Below are 20,290 nucleotides of genomic sequence, written 5' to 3'. Positions count from 1 at the left end.
AATATCTTTGGGATGGAAGTATCTTTCCCAGGTTTACCCAGGGGCATTCCTGTTGCTGGAGCTGTCAGTTAGAGCCAGGCTGCAGGGAGGAGCCACGGCTGCGTCAGCTTAAGTATACATCCGGCTTCCCACGGGCCAGGATGGGGATGCAAGAGCATCGCTCCTCCCTGTCCACTCTGGTCCCACACTCACCAAGTGTAAAACAGGCTTTTCCCAGAGGGTTCCCAGTGGTTTTATATTTTCACATGAATTTTTGCAACAGAAAGGAGCTCCTTAATGAGCTCAGTTAGAAACTTTTGCTCGCTCTCTCCTACTGTGACTGCTGCATATGTGCTCGTGGTTTAACCCCAGCCAGCAACTAAGCACCACGCAGCCGCTCGCTCACTCCCCCTGCCCCAGGGGATGGGGGAGAGAACTCGAGGAGTAAGAGTGAGAAAACTCCCGGGCTGAGATAAGAACAGTTTAACAATTGAAATAAAATAAAATAGTAACGATAATAATAACAATATAATAACAGTAATAATAATATACAAAGCAAGTGATGCACAGTGCAATTGCTCACCACCTGCTGACCGACACCCAGACAGCTCCTGAGCAGCGATCGCTGCTCCCCAGCCAACTCCCCACAGTTTATATACTGAGCATGACGTCATATGGTATGGAATAGCCCTTTGGTCAGTTTGGATCAACTATTCTGGCTGTGCCCCCTCCCAGTTTCTTGTGTACCTGGTAGAGCATGGGAAGCTGAAAAGTCCTTGACTAGCATAAGCAGTACTTAGCAACAACTAAGCCATCCGTGTGTTATCAACACTGTTCTCCTACTAAATCCAAAACGCAGCACTATGCCAGCTACTAGGAAGAAAATTAACTCTATCCCAGCTGAAACCAGGACAGGTGTACAAACCACACTCCTGCAGCAGCTCCCAGAGCCTTCACATCTCTACAACAATCTTCAGCCCTGTGATGCAGTGGTGGCCACTGCAGCGTGATCCACACCCCCACACCCTTCCCCAATGCTTGGCTTGCTTGGGATGCCCATTGGGCAGGACCTGTCTGCCCCAGGGACATCCTGCCCACCCTGATGACCTGTGGAGGGACCCCAAACCCCACCTTGACCTGGGGAGCATCTCCCCTGAGCCAGGGCGAATTCCCATGCCCTCCCTGTGTGCCTGAGCTGCTGAGCAGGTGGGCACAGCACATCCCAGGGGCTGTGGTGGGTCCCCTGGCTCTGGTCTCCACTGCTGCCCCTCCCAGCACCCTGCCAGGTGCTGCTTGTGTTGACTGTGCCTTTTGGTCCTACAGGCAGAGCGAGGTGACTTCAGACATTACATCATCCCCTTGCTGCACACGCTGATGTACACCTTGATAAAGGTAACCTACTGCGGGCTTTGCTGGGGCAAGACCCAGGGAAATCAGAAGCCACAGGAGGGGCCACCTGAAGTCACTCAGCACCTATTCCTGTACTGAAATATCCCAGTACCTGCCCAGCAAAGCCCTGGGACTACCACAGGTGGACTGAACTGTGCATCTCCCTGTGTGCTGTTTGATGGCTGAGACATTGGCACCTGTGACATGTATGGGAGTGACAGGTCCTTCCAGCTGACCCCCTTTTCCGGAGGTGTTTAGGTGTCTGATGGTGCAGGAAGCCACAACCTGGCAAAAACATGTGCCCACAGCCCTTCAGCAGGTATTGCTGGAGGTTTCCAAACCATTGTAGGGCGTGGTTCTGCTTCATATATTGCATTTAAATCCAGATTGGATGGTGTAGCTCTGTGCCCTCCCACCTTGGGGTCTGTTGTGGGGAGAGCACCGTTAGAGATCACTGCCTGTGGCACCTCCTTATCTGCCCCTTTCTTGCTTCAGGCTCCTTGCATCTCTGACGAACTCTGTGGCAGAGTGTATGATTTCTGTAAGAAGCTGCTCACCCTGCCCAAGCCTTTCTGCACCATCGGTTTGGATTATGCCATCAGGCTGAAGATGGAAAGGACAGCACCAGGTATGAGGGCTTCTCCGCTCTGCCCATGCACGTCACTGTGAATGGCTTGGGTCCTTGAGGCAACAGTAGTGAGGGTTTTGGGGGGTTTCCATACCTGAGCTGGCCTTTGCCTAATGCAGTGAGGCATGGCAGAGATTTCTGCAGGCCAAACGCTTGGGAGTCTTAGGGATGCTTAGGTTCCCCTCTCCTGATTTCAGGCTGCTGAGCCTTAGTTGCTAGCAGAAAACCTTGGGGTCCTCCTGCTGTCAGTGTAGGCACCACCAGAGTCAAGTTCAGCCCATCTAAGGCAGGTGTATATACATCCTCTGTCTATATGGGAAACAGAGTGGTTATGCTCCCAGCCTGGGCATCTCAATATATTTTGTGGAGGTCTCCTTTTTGCAAAGTGAAGTCTCCATTGGGGATTGAATTGCAGGCTGTCCAGCATGGGCTCACCTTTTGCTACCTGCGCATCAAGTTTTAGACACTAAAACATCATTAGTTTCTGCAGAGAACAGTCCCTTTTAGAAAGCAAGCTAGAGTACAACTCTATTTTCCTTTTTCTCTACATTGCTCATTAAAGTTCTTGGTAAAGTTTTCTTTAATAAGAGTCTTTAAAAGCAATCCTTTAAAACAGTGCAAGGTGCAGACACCTGGTGAGGTGGAGGTAAAATATGAGAAACCTGGTGGGAAATTAGAGAGAAAGTGTCATTACTGGTAGTCTCAACCCATCACCATCACCCCGATGCTCTTCCCCAGTACCACTTTGTCTGAAGCTCCAAGGTTCACCTTTATTTCACCTGACTTCTGGTAAAACAATGATTCAGTGTGGAGAGATGGGGATCTCCAGTGGGGCTTCTCTTGGAGCACCATAAGGTTCACAAGATGATTGCACTTGAGCAATGTGGGGTGGATGTATCTTCCCCAGAGCTGGGTGAGGGTAAAGTACATCTCTCGTGATTCAGAAACACGTTGTGCTCTTTATATCCACCCAAATGCTGTCCCCCGATGTGGCCCCAGGGATGGAGGCTGGGAGTCGGGCTCTTCCTCCTGCTTCCTACTCCGCTCCTGAGCTCATAACCCACTAAGCAAAGGAAGGGAAATACAGGAAATTGTCCCTGAATAGAAGGGGGTTTCTTTTTATGTACCATGGCCTATCTTTGTCCTTGACTATTTGTAACTCTGGGCCCAATTCTTGGCTCATCTCTCTAGCAACGGGTGTTCGCTGACTTGGCAGACACACTGTCAGCCTCCACAACTGGGAGCAGCACTGAGCTGCTCTGGTGAGTTGTGTTGTTATTTCTCATGCTCTGACTTCTACATGTTTATCTTCTTGCATTTGCTAGGTATGTTGTATCAAAGAATGGTCATTTCCGAACAAAGTCTTAAAAGCGACCCGTACCCTTATCAGGAAAAGTGAGTAGCACCTCTTCTAATGGGTTGTAACTTCTATTTCTTTTATAGTCTCATAGCAAAATCTGTCCTTTTCCTGTGCTCTGAATTAATGTCAGATGGAATGGGCAATTTGGACATAAATGACATGGCAGCACGTGGTCTTGGGGGACACAATTTGGTGGCATTCAGTGTCTTGCTAAAATGAGCTTTGTGCTGGGAGGAGCACGCTCCTCCTATGTGTCCCAATTTATTCCTGTGGACCTGGGAGGCAGGAAGCCTCCCTTGGCAGGGAGACAGGGCAGAGAAGGGGAATATCAGCAGCAAACCTTTTTCTCTGCATGGGATAATGGAAACGTGAGCTGCTTGTGCCAGCCCTGATGTCAGTAACAGGGAGTCCTCATCTCATCTCATCTCATCTCATCTCATCTCATCTCATCTCATCTCATCTCATCTCATCTCATCTCATCTCATCTCATCTCATCCCATCCCATCCCATCCCATCCCATCCCATCCCATCCCATCCCATCCCATCCCCCTCTTTTTCCTCCCGCCCCATGCAGGATTTTCATCTTTGCTGATCCGGAGCTGCTCTCTGAAGCCATCTGCAATGCGCTGGTCACTGACACAGAGGCAGCTCAGGTCTCCCAGAGCCCCCGGGCATGTATGTGTTATGTGATCATCCACGCCATGCAGGCAGCCCTGGGTGAGGGCTGCAACATCAGTGGCTTGAAGAGGAGCCTCCAGGTAACTAGCACCATGTATGGTTTTCCAATGGTCCTGCTCTTGCTGGGCACCTCGGAGCAGAGAAAGGTTTTCTGGCAAGTGGAGATACGCCCCCAGCTCCTCACTGCTGGTTTCCACCCCCAGTAGCCCCAGCGTTACTTGCAAGGCTGGGCTATGAGCAGAGCTGGTGTTAAACTAAGAAATTCTTCCGATATAAAATATTTGAATATAGCAGGACCTAGAGGTTTTGAATCTTAAGTTTGAGTCTTCAGTTTTGCACAACAAAGCTGGGCTCTGCAGCTGAAATACAGGCTCCTCTGTGAACCACTGGTCATTGTAAAAAGAAATGGTCATCTCACTGGTCATCTCAGCAGAAATATTTCAACCAGTTTTCTCCAAAACCTCCCTCAAGGATCTGTAAGACCAATGTCTGGTTCAGAAAGGCATCTTCACAGGGGTTCTCAGTGATTTGCAATCCAAGGACACCGTTGTGTGTCTGCTGTCCCCATCTCCCAAGGATCACTTGAGCTGCCAGCTCTGCTGCTGACTCCCCGAGCTCATGGCAGCTGGGAGCACAGTGCCCATCAGCTGCAAACCAGCCAGAAAAAAAAGCTTTAAGCATACAGTACAGCCAGCATCTCTCCTCCTCCAGCCTTCCCTGGGGACAGGAGGACATTTGTGCCCTCTGCTGCGAAACAATTTTTGCAGGACTCATTTGCCCTCTTTCTGCCCGTGGAGCATCTCCTTTTTTCACACGTCCAGATGTTAATAGCTGTTCCTCGCAACAGGATATGCCCATGAGGGATGTCGAGCACTGGTTCCAGCAAGTGGTGGCTGCAGTTGAGTGTGCAGGAAACGAGGCAAGCGCAGACCGCAGCCAGCATGCAGCAAGGCTGGAAAAGATTTACCACGCCGTCCTCAGCTCCTTGCAAGCAGGTGAGCTCCCAGCCGGCCATGCACAGTGGGTTAAGGGAGCCATGCAAGCTGGCAGGCCCCTGCCTCGCTGCCATGCCCTCACCATTGCCCTCCTACATCTGTCCATCCCCACCTCCCATCTGCCTCCACTTTAGCAGCATCCATCACCGGGATCAGGTCGTTGCAGGCTGGCTCCTTGCAGTGGCCTGATGTCCAGGATGGCAAACTGCACATGGCAGTAGAAGGTAGATTTGTCACCTGAGGATGGGGGCTGTATTGATCTCTGCTGCTAGTTCAGCTGCCCTGAGTCTCAGAGACATGTCTCTGTCATTTGCAAAGGGTGCCATACGTGTCAACCAGGGGAGGTTGGATGGACTCTCTAGTGCTCTGCTGGTGTAAGATACATCCTGCCATGGCCTAGATAGAGGAGACACTGTGCACCACTCCCTGAAACCTCCTTGCACTGATGTGGTGGACAGTGGTACTACCACCTCCTTCCATGCCTGGCAGTGCTCTGTTCCTGCCTGGTGCCATCAGGGCTACATGGACTATAATGAATGTCCCCATCCATCACAGCTCCTCACACAAATGTGGGTAGACCAGAGGGAAATGGGGGTCATGCTTCCCTCTTCCTGGCTACTCCTGGTGGAATGTCCCTGCATCCCAACCCCTTCCTCCAAAAGAGCTGGAGACTATCCCACTGCAAGATATGGGGAGGAGCAGTCAGTGGTGCAGGGAGAGGAGTCGGTCCATCTCCTTTTGGTGGCAGCCAGCTATTGAATTGTCCCACTGCTTCTCACAGAGCCATGATGGGTTAAAAATAGCCAGCAATGATGGGGTCAGAGAGCTCCCTTGCATCTCAGCTGAGATTGCCAAGGAAGGTCCTGCCATGTGTGTTGGAGGCCCAGTGCTTGAAGAATGTTTTATTTATTCTGCAATCTCTCTGCTGGCTGCAGCAAAGCAAGGTCCTTCACTTGCCTGTGCCCGTTTCCCCATCTTCATTTCTCCCTTTCACTGATGGTGTGGGTACCTTCTTATGGCTCGATTTCTGAGAGCAGACATCTGTGATTACAGCCTCAGGTCTGGCCAGAAGGCGACCAGGGTGGGAGAGCCCTTGGGATCAGCACAGGCTATCTCAGTCAGTGTCTAAAGCACAGCACTGGTCAGGGTTTGTGCACCTGTGTGGGAAAACTGTCTGCTCCTGTGTGTTACAAGCATCCTTGTTTCCCCCAGGTGATGCTCCCTTGGCAGGGCTGCAGAGTACCCCTCTGCCCAACCCTAACATCAGCTTTCACCTCTGGACAGAAGATGACCAGCTATGTGAGTACCCCAGGGGGCTGTGGCAAGTTTGGATGGTGCCTGAGGCTGGGAAGCCTATGCAAAACATGTCATTTGCCATGTCATTTGGGCCATGAGTTTCATAACCCTTACCCAAGTGCCAAACTTGTGGAGTCTCATGCTGACTGCACCAGCCTTCCTTCTTGTGGGGTGTCAGGGTCAGATCAGGGGATTAGTGGGGGAGAGGGGTGAAGGAGATGAGGGGGGACCCCTGTGGGACAGGCTGCAGCAGGCTGTGCCCAAAGTACCTGATTTGAGTGATACTGAGCTCTCGTGGTGCAGTGTGAAATGGGACTGAAATGCTGATTCCTCTTGGACCTGCTGGTGGAGATCTTGGCCCTCTGGTTTGCATGAGAAGAGGGGAGCCAGGGCAGGATGAGGGCTTAGCCTGGGTTTGGTTGCATGTCCCTCCTTGAGCTCCATTCTGCCAGCAGGGAAGGAATTGGTGCTGTTCATCCGCCCGCTGTCGCAGAGCTGTGAGCCCGACTGCCTAAGCCAGGACCTGGACAACTTCGAGATCCAGGACATCATTTCAGACTGCGAGTGCTGCGAGCAGACCCGCTTCTCTGTGCTCTCCACTGACAGTGGCATTGAGCGAGATCTGCCAGTGGCAGCCGAGGAACCCTTTGCCCCTTGCAATGCCGAGACAGAGCAATCCCGGCTCCAGAGGAAGGGTGGCATTAAAAAAAAAACATCACCACTGGAGAGCATGGCCTTCCTGCAGGCTGGCTGCAATGGTCCCGGGGTGAAGCCCCCAGTGAAGCTGCAGAGGAGACCGGGCATCCCTCTGGAGCCCGTGGCCCTGCTCCAGAGGCTGCACACTGCCCGCATTGTGCTGCTGGGGGACGACCGGATCCTGGGGCGCCTGGCCCAAGCCTACCACTCTTTGAGGTAAACGGCAGCGAGAGCCTCTGGCTCTGGGGGCTTGGGGAAAGGGAGGACATAGTGGGGACTTTGCTCTTCAGCCTGGTGAAGCAGCCAGGATGGCTGGGGTTGGGTTTGGGCTCCAGTGAAACCTGGCACAGGTGTTTCGCACCCAAATGCATCTGACTTCACTGGTTGTGGTGCATCATTTGGCTCTGTTGGCCCAAATGATGCACACAAGGAGTTTTTCCCTTCTGTCCATGAAATGGGTTAAATGAACAATAAACGAGGTAAGACATTTTCCTATGCAAAAGGGAAAAACACTAAAGAAAATCTGTTTTCCAGTTGGCTCTTCCCAGCTGGTTCACCTGGGCCAGGAGAGCAGTGTGGGGTGGGTCTGGGTTACGGTGCAGGCAGCAGCCTGGGGAGCAGAGCTGGCTGCAGAGGGGACCACCGGTCCCAGCCAAGAGCCTGTCTGCAGGATGCCCCTTACTCCCATCAGTTCCCCTTGCTCGGTTTGGGAACCCAGGGACATTACTACCATCCTGTCACACTGGGCAAAGGAGGCGTGCAAGGAGGGCATGTGCTCCTGTTGCAGAGCAGCTGTGGTCTCCTGGCACTGCCCAGCCTTGGCCAAGAGCTGTTTTCCTCCACCTTCCCCTTGTGACACAGCTATTTATTTTTCTCTTTCAAGGAAGCGAGAAACACGGCGAGTTTTCCTGACTCCCAGGCTGAACCTGCAGTTCTACTACATCCCGGTTGTGATGGGGCAGCCAAATACCTTGGCTGTTGTGGTGAGTCTGGGCTCGGCAGCTTTGGGTGCTGCCAATGGCTGCCAGCAGCTGACTGTTTTTGGAGGAAGAGCAGGGGGGTTTACAGGAATTAGCACCAACCAACCGAATTCACATCTGTTAATGTCCAGTTCCTAGAACAAGGAGGATAGGAGCCAAGAGAGGGTGGCTGGGCTCAGTTTGCAGACTGACTTTGGGAATCCATCAGCTCCAGAGACATTCAGGTTGCTCCAACCACCCTGATGGGTGATAACTCACAGCCTAGAAATGGTATTCAGTTTTGCTGCTGTGCCCCAGCTATAGGAGGATCGAGGGAGCTTTAGCAAAGTGCTGATGCTTTTCTCACCTCCCAAACACTTAGGGGAAGTGGTCGCCCCTTACTGAGGGCTTTGCCTGGTTCGTCGTGGCCCCAGTTTTAATTCTGCAAGTCACTACCTTGAAGTTTATCTTGGGCAAATCTCTTCCCCTCTGACAGCATCTAGACAGCAATAAATAAACAGTTGCACTTCTCACAATATTTTAAGCTGGCCCAGAGCTGGCTGTGAGTCCTGACAAACATGCCATTATAAAAATGAGTATTTCTTCTTTTCATTCTTCACTTAATTTTTGTTCTTGAGCACCTGCTAAATGAGTGCTGCAAGAAATGTTTTGCCATATTCTCTGGACCAAGTGGGGAAGGCGGAGGTATGGAGGAGCTGCTCACGGGGCATTCATGCCTCAGCTCCCTCTGCCTCCTTTATGGCTCCCGGTATTTTGAGCCACGATCATACTCTGAGCTGTGTGTTTCTCCTGCAGGACCATGCTGCCACTGGCCAAGAGGAGCTCTGCGAGGTGGCTGGGTACCTGGGCAGAGCTGACCCATGGTACGAGAGCAACATCAACACGCTGTGCCACATGATTCCCAAGTTGGCCACCATGGTATGAGGGGAACCTTCCCACCTCCCCAGCCTGGCCCGTTTCCCAAACACCTCTGTGGTACCTGAGGATGAGCTTGTGCCCTGCAGGGCTCCTCTGTGACCCAGATAGAGGCTTTCTCCCTGCAAACCCCTGGCAGTTGGGAAGTTGCATGTGGCTAACACTGCCCCAGCCACAAGACCCATTTGGTGTCATGGGTTTTTTTGGCCAAGGGACAGGAAATGGCAGATTTCAAGACAGAAAATGTAAATGAGGCTTTTGCTGAAATACCCCCAGCTCTCATTTCCTGGCAGTTTGAGCCACCATTGATAGCCTACAACAAAGGCTGGTAGGTGGGTACAAGCCTTCGCTTCTCCCATTTGCTTTGACTAGTTATGGCAGAGCAGTTCAGCGCTGCCCTGGGTGACAGCTCATTGCTCATTATTTATCTAGAAAGGCGTGAGGGTTTGTGGCAGTGTTTTTGAGAAATGACTGTGGCTGATCCATAATGTGGTTTGTCCCCCCAGCCTTCCTCTCCTAGCAAACATCTTGTGACTGATCTGTTCATCACTGATGTGATTGCTTACTACGTTCGCATGGGCATCCAGCCTGTCTGCTTCCAGGTCTATGCCGTGAAGGTGGGTGCCACATGTCTTGTGCCTTCACGTGGCCCTGCAAGGGCTTGCAGAGCCCAACTGCTGGCAGAGCTGTGCAAAGTCAATGGGGTCTGGGGGCTTTTGGCAGATCTGAGCCTGGATCTCCATGCTCCCCAGCCCACCCCCTCCTTGTCAGGCTCCCAGATCTAGTGACTCCTCCCGGTAGTGCAACTCAGCCAGAGTCAATGATCCCGGGAAGGTTATTTCAGGATCACACAGTTCAACAAAGTGAACCTTGGAATTACCCCGTAAGAACACAGATTTCCTGCTCTGCTGGACTCGGGTTTGCGCAGGAGCTCTGGCACCTCCTGCTGCTTTAGATGCTGTAAGCAACCAGGAGTTTTCTGAGTGGCTTTGGCAAAACCTTCCTGTACCTTGCAGGCGCTTTGCAGGGCTTCCTGAAACACTGTTTTATTTATTTCCTGCTGGCTTTTCTCTGAAATGGTATCAGAGTGAGACCTGACATTTGATAGGAGAGCAAAGAACTGCTGTATTCAGTCATGTAACATCAACCCCCCCATCTGCTCCTCTGGCAGTTTTCCCCCTTCAAAGCTTAGGGTGGCACTGATGCACATATCTCCTTTTAATCTACGCGTAGCCAATGTGATAACCTGTAGCAGCAAAAGAGCAGCCATTACATGAGCAAACTGGCATGTCTTGCAAAGAGTTTGAAGAGCTTTGGTAATTACTGGAAGAGTATCACCAGGACTTGAACTAGTAACATGTAGCTTGTAAACACTTGGAGCACCTGGTCCTCAGCTTGTGTGGCTGGGGATTTTGGTTTTTTGGTGAATTTTTATTCCACTCATTTGTCATCCAAGACAAAAATCAAAAGCAAGTGAGAGAGTGGGTGACTCAAGCAGGGGAAGAGGAACTGACTCCAGATGTGGTTTTCAGATAGAGGCACCTAACATACCCTGTCGTCATACAGGGTGTGATGCTGCTTCATCTGGAAACACTAAGCCTGTTTTGCCTTTTTGGTTAACACCACCTGTTCCTCTTTGGCTGCAGAGAATCTTCCTGGGAGTGAGGGTCAGCTGCCACACGGGTTGGACATAGGGCTAGGAGTGGCTAGGATCGGTTCTCCAGGACCTTATCTTCAAATTTTGCTCAAAACAAGCCCATGAAAATAAAATAATTAATACGTCTGAAGTGACCAGTTGATTTAGGTGTATCAGATACAAATTACATGCCTTGAAGCTAAGCCAGCATCTGCAGTCAGGCCTGGGAAGCTGCTCCCCTTCACCTGGGTTGTCTCTGGGTGGATGGCTGGGAACAGACCCATCTGTGAGTATGCAGTGACACCCAGTGGCAGGGGACACTGCCCGTGGCTCTGTTGGCCAGGTCCTCCAGCCTCCTGGCAAGGCCTGCCATGCTCCTCGGCTTCAGAAAACAGAGCAAAATCAGTTCTCTCCAGCCCACAGCCCCCCCCGGCTGCCATGATGAGGTCATAGATTCCCTTTGATAATGTCACACCTGGGTGCTCTGGACAACCTTTTGATGTCACAAAGCCCAGTGCAATATCACAGGATGACTGAGGAGGAGCTGTTCTTAGAGATTTTCCTCTCTCTCAGATTTTCTTCAATGACCCAGCGCAGGAGCCAGCTGAGGATGTGTTCCTCGCGGAGCTACGCACCCAGGTGCAGGAGACCATCTCCCACAGAGGTGCGTATGTCCCCCCAAGCTGAGCCCTGAAGCAGGGGCTGCCATCCTGGCTGGGGGTCCTACTGGCCCCAGCTCCCACTTGCCCTATCCCTCAGCCTGCAGCAGTCAAGGCCATGCTGTGGGGCAATATCCCTTGTTCCCTGGTGAGCAGGAGGCCTCCCTAAATATCTCCATCTCCCTCTCAGGCGCATGACACCAGGCTGAATGAGAGACCTTGTGGTCACTGGCTCCTGATCTCAACCATATTTTGTACACTGTGGCTTTGGTTGGCTCCATGACCCTCTGAAGCTGGACCAGCACCATATTTTTGTTGAGGAAACAAGCTGGGCTTTACAGCCATCCCTTTTGCCAGATATTTTCCTTGTTAGAAATTCTGCTTCCCTGAGTTGTCAGGGATGGGACAAGGGTGCTTGAAAGGTGGACCATTACGGAGGTTACATCCATTCCTTCCATCAATGCACCCCAGTGTCCAATCCAATGGATGCTTGCCACTGCTGTTGGGCACAGACCCTCGAGTGAGTCCATCTCACTGGACCCATTAAGTGCACAGAGCCTCAGCTCCCATAGGCAAGGAGAGAGGGGCCAGTGTGCCAGCTCACGACTGCTGCGTGACGGAGGGGGTGGCTCATTCCATGGGAGGACCCCTCTCTGCTGACAACAGACAGGTGGGATGAGTAAAGCCTCAATCCTACCCCGTTTCCTCTCTGCAGATTTAAGCATGACCAAGAAGAAAATGACCCTGGATGGCCCTGGCATAGATCTCTCAGTAACATACAGAAAGGTAAGTGGGTATCTGGGAAGCCCAAAACATCTCTGTCCACAGGGCACAGATCTCCTAAAAGGAGTGCTCTGGCCCTCCTTCTTTCCTCTGGAAATGCACTCCAGGAGAGGACAGAGAGGTTGTGGTGAATTTTAAAAGCCTGTTAGCTAACCCTGCATTTATGAAAACATGCCCCCAAACCTCTCCACGTCTAACCTCTCTGCCAGGGTGAATTAACAGAGCCTTTCCTGCAGGTTGTGGTGAGTGACCGGGTGAAGGAGCTGGCAATGTCCCTGCGCTCCACAGGTCTGGTGATGAAAGCCATCCCAGCTGACGAGGCTGAAGGTGGGTTCCTCCTGCTTGAGGCCTTGCAAAGAGGGTTTGCTGAGTTTTCTGTTGCTCAGTAGAGTAAATCTGACCATAGTACTTAGTGTTATGTGCCTGTGCTGTGGGGGCTGAATCACTGACATGCAGTCATTGGTGTCACCACAGTTTATGGTTGTGCATTTTCTCATGAATGATGTGCCTGGGGCTCCCTCTAATGTGGGGTTCAGAATAACCATAATCTAGGCTTGGAAGCATCTTCCTCTTGCTTCAGCCTTCCTCTTTCACCTTGCCCTTAGCATAGCCTCTGAGGTATCCACCCTGAGCATGATCCCATGCAAACCCTTAGCCCATGGAGCTTGCTACAGTCCTCCTTTTCTGCTGTCCTATGTATCCTGTGGAGCCCTGGCAGTGCACCCGAGTGTGGGATCTGGCACCAGCCCCACTCAAAGCTGAGCTAAGATCATGTCATGGTCCAAGTGTGACATGCTGCTTCTGTTGCAGATCTGGTGTGTTTGAACGTGAACATCACCGAAATCGTTAGGATCAACAACTTGTCAGGACGATCATTCTCAGTAAGTAATATGGATGCTCACGGCCCTGGAGGGGTCAGCCAATGTGTGGGAGTGAGTCCCTTACGACAATGGTGAAAGGGGAAACACTCTGCAGGCAAGGAGAAGGCTTTGGGGCCACCCTGCACAGAGTGATTTGCAATTACTTTCCATGGAAAAGTCTAGTTGAAGCTTTCCATGAGCCAAAGCCTGAAATGCCATCCCTGCTGCTCAGTGCCACATTGAATCCTGTCTTGGGAAACCCTGAAGTACTGAGCTGCTGCCGGGGTGATTCTGTGACCCCAGGGATGAGGTGGAGAAATAAGGCTTAGCCCTAGTCATCGTGGCTCCACTTGGGTACCAGAGACGGTCTGTAGTTTTGTGATCAACTCCGTTAGCTCCACAACCCCAGCTGCAGTGCCCTCCCCAGACCCCATGTGTTAATCCCCACAGGGCTCACAGGAATAGAGGCCATTGGAGAAATATTTTAACAAAGCATAAACAAGAAGCAGGAACTTCAATTAATCTAATTACCAACTCAGAAAGATGGGTATGCAAGAGATGGGACTTAAAACCTGGGTTCCTGTCTTTTTTGTTTTACATGAGAGTTCAAGTAGACCCCAGAGGACATGCTGCCCCATAGGAATGTGTCACTGCAGTTTGGGTGGCATTAAGTATTATTATGCCTCGGTCATTTGGGGTTGCACTGGAGCCTCCAGTCTCTCAGATGGTATTTTTAGCTAGCCAGCACACTTTTGCTTATTTTCACCTGGCTTTTGGAAACATCAAGGTACTGCAGCCCACACTGGTCACCAAGATACACTATGGCCCTGGAGAACAGGCCGTGCCCCACATCAGACATCCCAAACCTTGCAACCTGTGCAAGCATTGCCAGTTTGGAATGTTCGCCTTTGCAAAATTTGACCAGGTTGTGATTACAGAAAAAGGACAAGTGAGACACTCCCCTCCTTAAAGAATTCACCTTGCATCACATCTGAGATTAAAAAAACAAAGAGAAGTGTCATCATTTGTCCTTTTCATACCCAGTATACACACACTACCCATCACTACACAGCCCAGGGAAGGGAAGCGAGATGCTCACTGGGCTCTTCCTCTTCTCTCAATCCAGGCCGTGGCAAACAGGTTGAAAACACGCAATATCAAAATCAGGAGCACAGAGCAGAGGCCCTTCATGGTGTGCCTGGACAAGGACAGCAGAAGAACCTACAGAAATGTGATCAGGTGAGAATGCCCCACACACCAGGCTCTGAGCATCTCACTGGTGACCTTGCATCCCTCCCTGGAAGGGCTCCCAAGGTGGCAGAGCTGTTTCCCAGGGAGTCCTAGTCCTGATCCTCATACATGACAGAAGACCCATGGGCAAATACATTGCTTCTCCAGGGAAAGCGGGGCAGACTGGTGCTCTTCTATCTTTGTGTTTGCCAGTGAGGCTGTGAAAAACAAAATGGTTCTTCCATATTAAGTGAGGTGTTGTCATTATGACAGTAGAAGCACAGGTACCTCCAGGGGCAAACTGAGATCTTAGGCACTGAGATCAACAATACTAAACTAGGAGGAGCTATGGACTCCTTCGAGGGTAGAGAGGCCTTACAGAGAAATCTGGATAGGCTAGAGAGCTGGGCAATCACCAACTGTATGAAAATTAAGAAGAGCAAGTGCTGGATTCTCCACCTGGGACAGGGTAATCCTGGTTATACGTACAAATTGGGGGATGAGAGGCTGGAGAGCAGCTCTGCAGAAAGAGATCTGAAGGTTTGGGTTGATGGTAAGTTGAATATGAGTCAATAGTGTGGCCCAGCAGCAAAAAGGGCCAGCCATGTCCTGGGGTGCATCAAGCATAGCATAGCTAGTCAGTTGAGGGAGGCGATTGTCCCACTCTACGCCGCATTGGTGCGGCCCCACCTCAAGTACTGTGTGCAGTTTTGGGTGCCTCACTATAAGAAGGACATCAAACTAGTAGAGTTTGTCCAGAGGAGGGCGACCAAGACAGTGAAAGTCTCGAGGGCAAGAGTTATGAGGAGCAGCTGAGGTCACTTTGTTCAGCTTGGAGAAGAGAAGGCCAAGGGGTGACCTTATCGCAGACCACAACTTCTTCAAGGGGGGCATTGGAGGGGGAGGTGCTGATCTCCTCTCTCTGGTGACCAGTGATAGGACACGAGGAAATACAATGATGCTGTGTCAGGGGAAGTTCAGATTGGACGTTAGGAAAAGGTTCTTCACTGAGAGGGTGGTCAGTCACTGGAACAGGCTGCCCAGGGAAGTGGTCATGGCACCAAGCCTGTCAGAGTTCAAGGAGTGTCCGGACAACAGTCTTAGTCATATGGTTTAGTTTTAGGTAGTCCTGTGAGGAGCAGGGAGTTGGACTTGATGATCCTTATGGGTCCCTTCCAACTTGAGATATTCTATGATTCTATGATCTCCTTATTTATATCGTGGAGCTGATGCTCTCTGCACTGACTGCATTCCTCACTAGGGTATTCAAACATATGATGGTGTGGGGGAGAGAATACAGTCCTGTGAAAACAGCAGGGATCAATGTGCCTGTAGTAGTTGTAGTGACATATGATGTGTTGGACGTGAACAGACAGGGTCTGTGGTTCATGGTCTATGAACCATGTGGAACATATGTAAAACGTGAATTTCTGATAATCTAACTGAGCCAGGCTAAGGACACTGGTTTTGTGGTCAAACACTAATACACATCAGTTGAAAAAGCATAAAAGCAGCTGCGCATCTCAGTACGACAGCCCTCCCTCAGCAGCCAGTGGAGAGACCTGATGTTTAGTCTGAGACCAGACTCTGGCCCTCAAGGGCATATTTGCACATGCAGTAAATATGTTCTTGTGCTTTTGCAGCGTGGAAGTGTCTCCTTGCCTAGAGCCCAGCTACTGCTTGCAAAAGACAAGGACAATGAAATTCAGCCTGCACGAAACAGAAGATGTGGGTCTTGTGAAATACATGCCCAAGTCTCTGCTGTTGCCCATCAACACATTTGCAGGCATCATCCAATGAAGAAAACAAGAAAAAGCTGGTGTGAGAGATGTGACATTGGGTCGTCACAGAGGAAATGGAAAAAGAAAACACACTAAAAGCCACCAACAGTGATTTTACAATGGTAATGGTATAAAAAGCTGCAACAGCAGAGGTGGATAGGGCTCAGGGAGGACAGCTGTGCCCTGCTGAATGACAGCGATGACCACAGCTAACACGCCCCTGCCAAGGCACACAGCATTGCTGAAGAACTGAGTTTTAACATTTTGCACAAGTCAGGGAATCCCTTTGAGCTTCTTCATTTCAGGAAGACTGGGGAAAATACAGCTGAGGTGATGGTGCTTGCTGTGGTTGTGGATCACAGAGCAGTTCCTATCAGTAATATTTATTATGGTGATGTCTCATAGCCCGACAGGGGATCAGGGCCTGTTGCGCTGGGTTCTGTACAACAAACTCTTCATTCTGGCACACAGTGATGTATTTGGGCAAACCAGCAATTATTTCCCTGACTGATTTAGGAAACCTCATTGTAAGCCTGACCACAACCGGGAGAGCATGTGTGTTTAATGCAGCTTCTATGGAAGTTGGTGGAAAACCTGCTGTTGTTTCAAAGGGGCCACACAAAGTAACAATGAATGGTGTGAAACAAAGACATGGGAAATCCAGTGCAATACTTGGCAGTGGTGAACAGGGCAAGAACAGCTCAGGCTGCCTAGGCAGTGCTGTGGGATAGGCTCAGCTGTGAATGATATAGATCTACTTGAAGAAGAAAACTTCTTTGAGCAGACAACAGCTCTTTGACATCTGAGCTGTACCTTTGAGTTTACCTGGGATTTCACTGTGGCTTTGCTACGCAACCTCTCCATGTAGTGGAGGTAGCTCTGGTCTGGAGCCTCACGAGCACTGGTTGCATTCCTCCTGTTGTACATCCCGGGAACAACCACCGACAGCCCCAGCAGCAGTGGACCTCCTCCATGAGGTTAGCCAGCAATACCTCTGCATCCCAGTCTGCCTTGCAGTCCTGGTTTGGTCTGTGTCTGCTGTGTGGGTAAGAGATGTAGAAGAGCAGAGTAGTGCTCCTGGGAATGATGGATGGGCAGGATCCCTGAAAGACTTCTCCGTTCCTTTCCTCTGCTGCTACCATGGTGTAGAAACCCTCCTCTGGTTTGCAGATGGGCCAGGCTGAGCAGTGACAGCACAGCTCCTGCTTCCACCCAGGCTCAGGCTAACCCGGTGTTAAGGATGATCGTGAAGGAGGACCCTGTCTTCATTCCAGTTTGTGGCTGACCGAAATAATGGAAGAACCATGCTGTGTATTTATTGACTTTCTGAATGTGATCTGTGGTTTCTGGGGTGTCTCTGGGGAGCCTTCCCTAAATTCACATTGAAGGGGATTTGGGGGTATTCCTTCTATGACACTATCACTTTTTTTATTCTCTTGGCTCCCAGATAACTCATTACCTGGGTTGACTGCACTCAGGGTTGCTTGCTTGGATCAGCAGCCCAAAGAAGGTGTTGTTTAGCTTTGTATATGTGCACAGCAGCTATTCCCAGTCATATCTGGCTGTCATGGATGGGGAGTCCCTGGAGCCAGCTCTGTGCTGCAGGGTGATGCTAACCCAGCTCCAGTGGCATTGGCAAACCCCTGCATTAGCCCCAATGGCTGGGGACAAATCCACCCCTCTGTCCTGTCCAGGTCTTCCCGGCCTGGGGAGCTGCACCTCTGGAAAGTCACTTCTGTTTAACCACCCACACCTGGAATGAGGAGCCTCCAGGCTCACCTCCAGGTATCCCAGTCCAGGGTACTGGAGAGGATTTTCCGTTCTGCAGAACTGCTCTGAGCTTGTGGGTTGTCTTGGCTGGTTAGGCTCCATAGAAATCTTCCTTGCATTTCTTGCCACGTGCACAACGCTTTAGGCGTTCAACCCTCAGACTTCCCTGGTCCTTCTCTTTGCCAACAAGCACAGGGCTGCTGTATACCTGCTCCTGTCCAGCACTGTCACCTGGCACAGCAGGCACTTTCACTTCTTACTTTGAATGTACCATGCAGTCTAAAACAATTGCTGAAACACACTACTGGGGGCACAGCAGCTCTAGAGCTGTCAGCAGGTGATGGATTATTTAGCAGTGTAAAAAGCCTCCAGGTCCCAAGAAATATTTAATCCCAAACCAGCACCAACAGTTGAAAGATCATGCTGGGCAACAGCAACATGACCATTTCCTAAGGAAGCTACCCTGAAATGCTGGCAAATGTAGCCCCTCACTCCTGGCTGAGCCAAGCACAGTCCGACCCTTAACATCACCTCGTAGGAGTCACAAAGCTGCAGGATCTCAGCAACAGCGTTCAGTTCTTCAGTACTGTTTTTCACCTCCGTTCGCTCACAAATAAAAAATTGTTGATGCCCACCAATACCAGACTTAGGCAGCAAGCATTTTGGCCCTGAAGGAAGCTGAAGTTAGACAGGAGGCTCAGAAACAAGTCAGGAAACACCCGCTTGCACCAGCTGTTTTCCCCTGTGAGCTGCTGCATAGGGTAACAGGGGGCTTAAGGGGTGACCCATGGCTCTTCACACCTCTGTGTCCTTGGGGCTTCATTGGGGGGTTCATTTACCCTGGCATGCAAGCCAAATGCTTACAAAGCCAAGAGACAGTGCACTGGGTTGGAGCATGGTCTGCAGTGTCTAGAGTTTACTCTGTATGGTTGTAAATGGTGTAGATGTAAGTTATTTGTATAGGTGTCAGAGATGATCTGTATCAGAAGGTGCAATGCTTTTAATGCCAATTAAAAAAGAATAAAAAAAAAACCAGCAGAAACTGTCGGTTTGGTTGGTTTTTTGTGTTTGCATGTGGCTGGGGTTGGTGGGGAATAAGCTGGTAGGAATAGAAAGATATCAGTGTCATTTGGCCCTCTATGGCTGATGTCTTTTCCTCCCCACGTTGGGGCTACATGCTATGTTACGCAGAGAGACACTTCATGGCCAAAGAGCTCTTTTGTGAAGGGATGGGCAGAAATGGCTGAACTGTAGAAATTTGGAAGCAGGAGTCTGTAACACCCATGCCCACTGCTCCTCTATTTCCCTCTGTCCCCACAGCCTGTTCCCTTCAAAGTCTGCCACTTCAAAGCACCCCATTCCCTTAGCGGGGCCAGTGCTTGGCCCAGCACATGTAGGCTTGGGCTGGGAAAGGGATGAAATGCTGGCTTTCTCCAAGCATCCTCTAAAGCCTGCTGATACTACTGACCACAGGAGGTGCTCATTGATAGAGCAGAAACAGTTCATGAACTTGTGTTAATGAATTAGCACAGCTGTGAGAAAGAGAATTTCACAGGTTATTTTATTTACCCCTTGAAATCACGGGCACCTGATGCAGATCACAGAGCATCCATAGTACAGGGACAGTGTTCAGGTATACCCTGTACCCAGGAATTGGGTACAGAGCAGCTCCATCTTCCGCACAGAGTCCAGGTGAAATGCCTGGAGGAACGTGGCAGGTGGACCTCAAGGAGATAAGGGTGGCCGTGATTGCCTGGAGACTGGGAGACCACAGGAAACCTGAGTGCAGTGTGTATTCATAAATAACAGAAACTGGAGGTAGGGTTTGTAGGCACAAACCCTCCTGGCACAGCTGTGTTAGGGGTTTTACCTGGCAGGATTCCGCACCTCCCTCCAGCTCATTGGAGACACTACCAGCCTTTCAAAGTCCCTCCTGAATACATTTATTTAAGCCATTCTATCATGCTTGTCTTTGTTACACCCAAATGCCCCCAGCTCTTTCTGCGTGCCCAGCTTGATGCTAGCAGAAACACAAACAGCTCTCCAGTGGACGATGGCTGATGCCAACCTGGCTTGGCCAGAGTCCACATGTGTCCCTGCGTGGTGCCTTGCTGTGTCGCCCCACGGTCCCAGCTGTGTCATGCCAGGTCCGGCTCCCAGCATGAGTCACTGCCACCTCCTCCTCCTGCACAAACCCTGACCAGCCTAGACAGCAAGCAGTGCTTTGGCACTTGCAGGTACTTAAGGTGATCCCCAGCCAGCTGCCTGTGAGGTCTGCATTCTGAACAACCTCCTCCTTCCATCACTACTCCCAAAATACCAACTAGGACAACCTGAAAACATCCACTGGCTGTAAATTGTTAAACGCTTTGTGAAAAAAGAATAAAAATCACCTCTTTTCAAAGGAGTATTCTGCACCAAAATTAACACCTTCAGAGGCAGAATGATGAGAAATCCTAGTATTATAGATCACATTTACATATGGAAAGAAAATTCATTTTCCACCAGCTCTGTGTGAAAACCCACAGACTGATCGAGGGGGAGGACAATGCTGTGTGGCCACCATTAATGGTGGATCAGTGTGTCTTCTTCATATGACCTCCCCAGCAGCACCGCTGCAAGGTGCTGGGAATAAAGCAGCTCTAGCAGCAGTGT

At 50.6% G+C, this 20,290-nt stretch overlaps 1 protein-coding gene across 1 annotated transcript; it reads left to right on the top strand.

Moving 5' to 3' along the window:
* Positions 1-1,911: 1,911 nt before the first annotated feature.
* On the top strand, positions 1,912-16,000 carry PIK3R6 (phosphoinositide-3-kinase regulatory subunit 6). The gene is made up of 16 exons (XM_075719904.1): positions 1,912-1,996; positions 3,322-3,391; positions 3,931-4,114; positions 4,882-5,058; position 5,348; positions 6,242-6,328; positions 6,781-7,237; positions 7,905-8,004; positions 8,797-8,919; positions 9,423-9,533; positions 11,126-11,216; positions 11,927-11,997; positions 12,231-12,321; positions 12,805-12,875; positions 13,981-14,093; positions 15,728-16,000. The coding sequence occupies exons 1-16, from the start codon at positions 1,978-1,980 to the stop codon at positions 15,882-15,884; spliced, it is 1,923 nt and encodes a 640-aa protein (XP_075576019.1). The 5' UTR covers positions 1,912-1,977; the 3' UTR covers positions 15,885-16,000.
* The last annotated feature ends 4,290 nt before the right edge of the window (positions 16,001-20,290 follow it).

This window comes from Pelecanus crispus, chromosome 12 (genome assembly GCF_030463565.1).
Source record: "Pelecanus crispus isolate bPelCri1 chromosome 12, bPelCri1.pri, whole genome shotgun sequence".
Classification (NCBI taxonomy): domain Eukaryota; kingdom Metazoa; phylum Chordata; class Aves; order Pelecaniformes; family Pelecanidae; genus Pelecanus; species Pelecanus crispus.
Note: the sequence above shows the minus strand (reverse complement) of the source record. Positions and strands in the feature narration are given on the sequence as shown.

Excerpts from the sequence above, each read along its gene's own strand:
- PIK3R6 (XM_075719904.1), top strand. Across the intron at positions 7,238-7,904 it reads CAAGCCTACCACTCTTTGAG|GAAGCGAGAAACACGGCGAG; the intron begins GTAAACGGCAGC and ends TTCTCTTTCAAG. Across the intron at positions 11,217-11,926 it reads GGAGACCATCTCCCACAGAG|ATTTAAGCATGACCAAGAAG; the intron begins GTGCGTATGTCC and ends TCCTCTCTGCAG.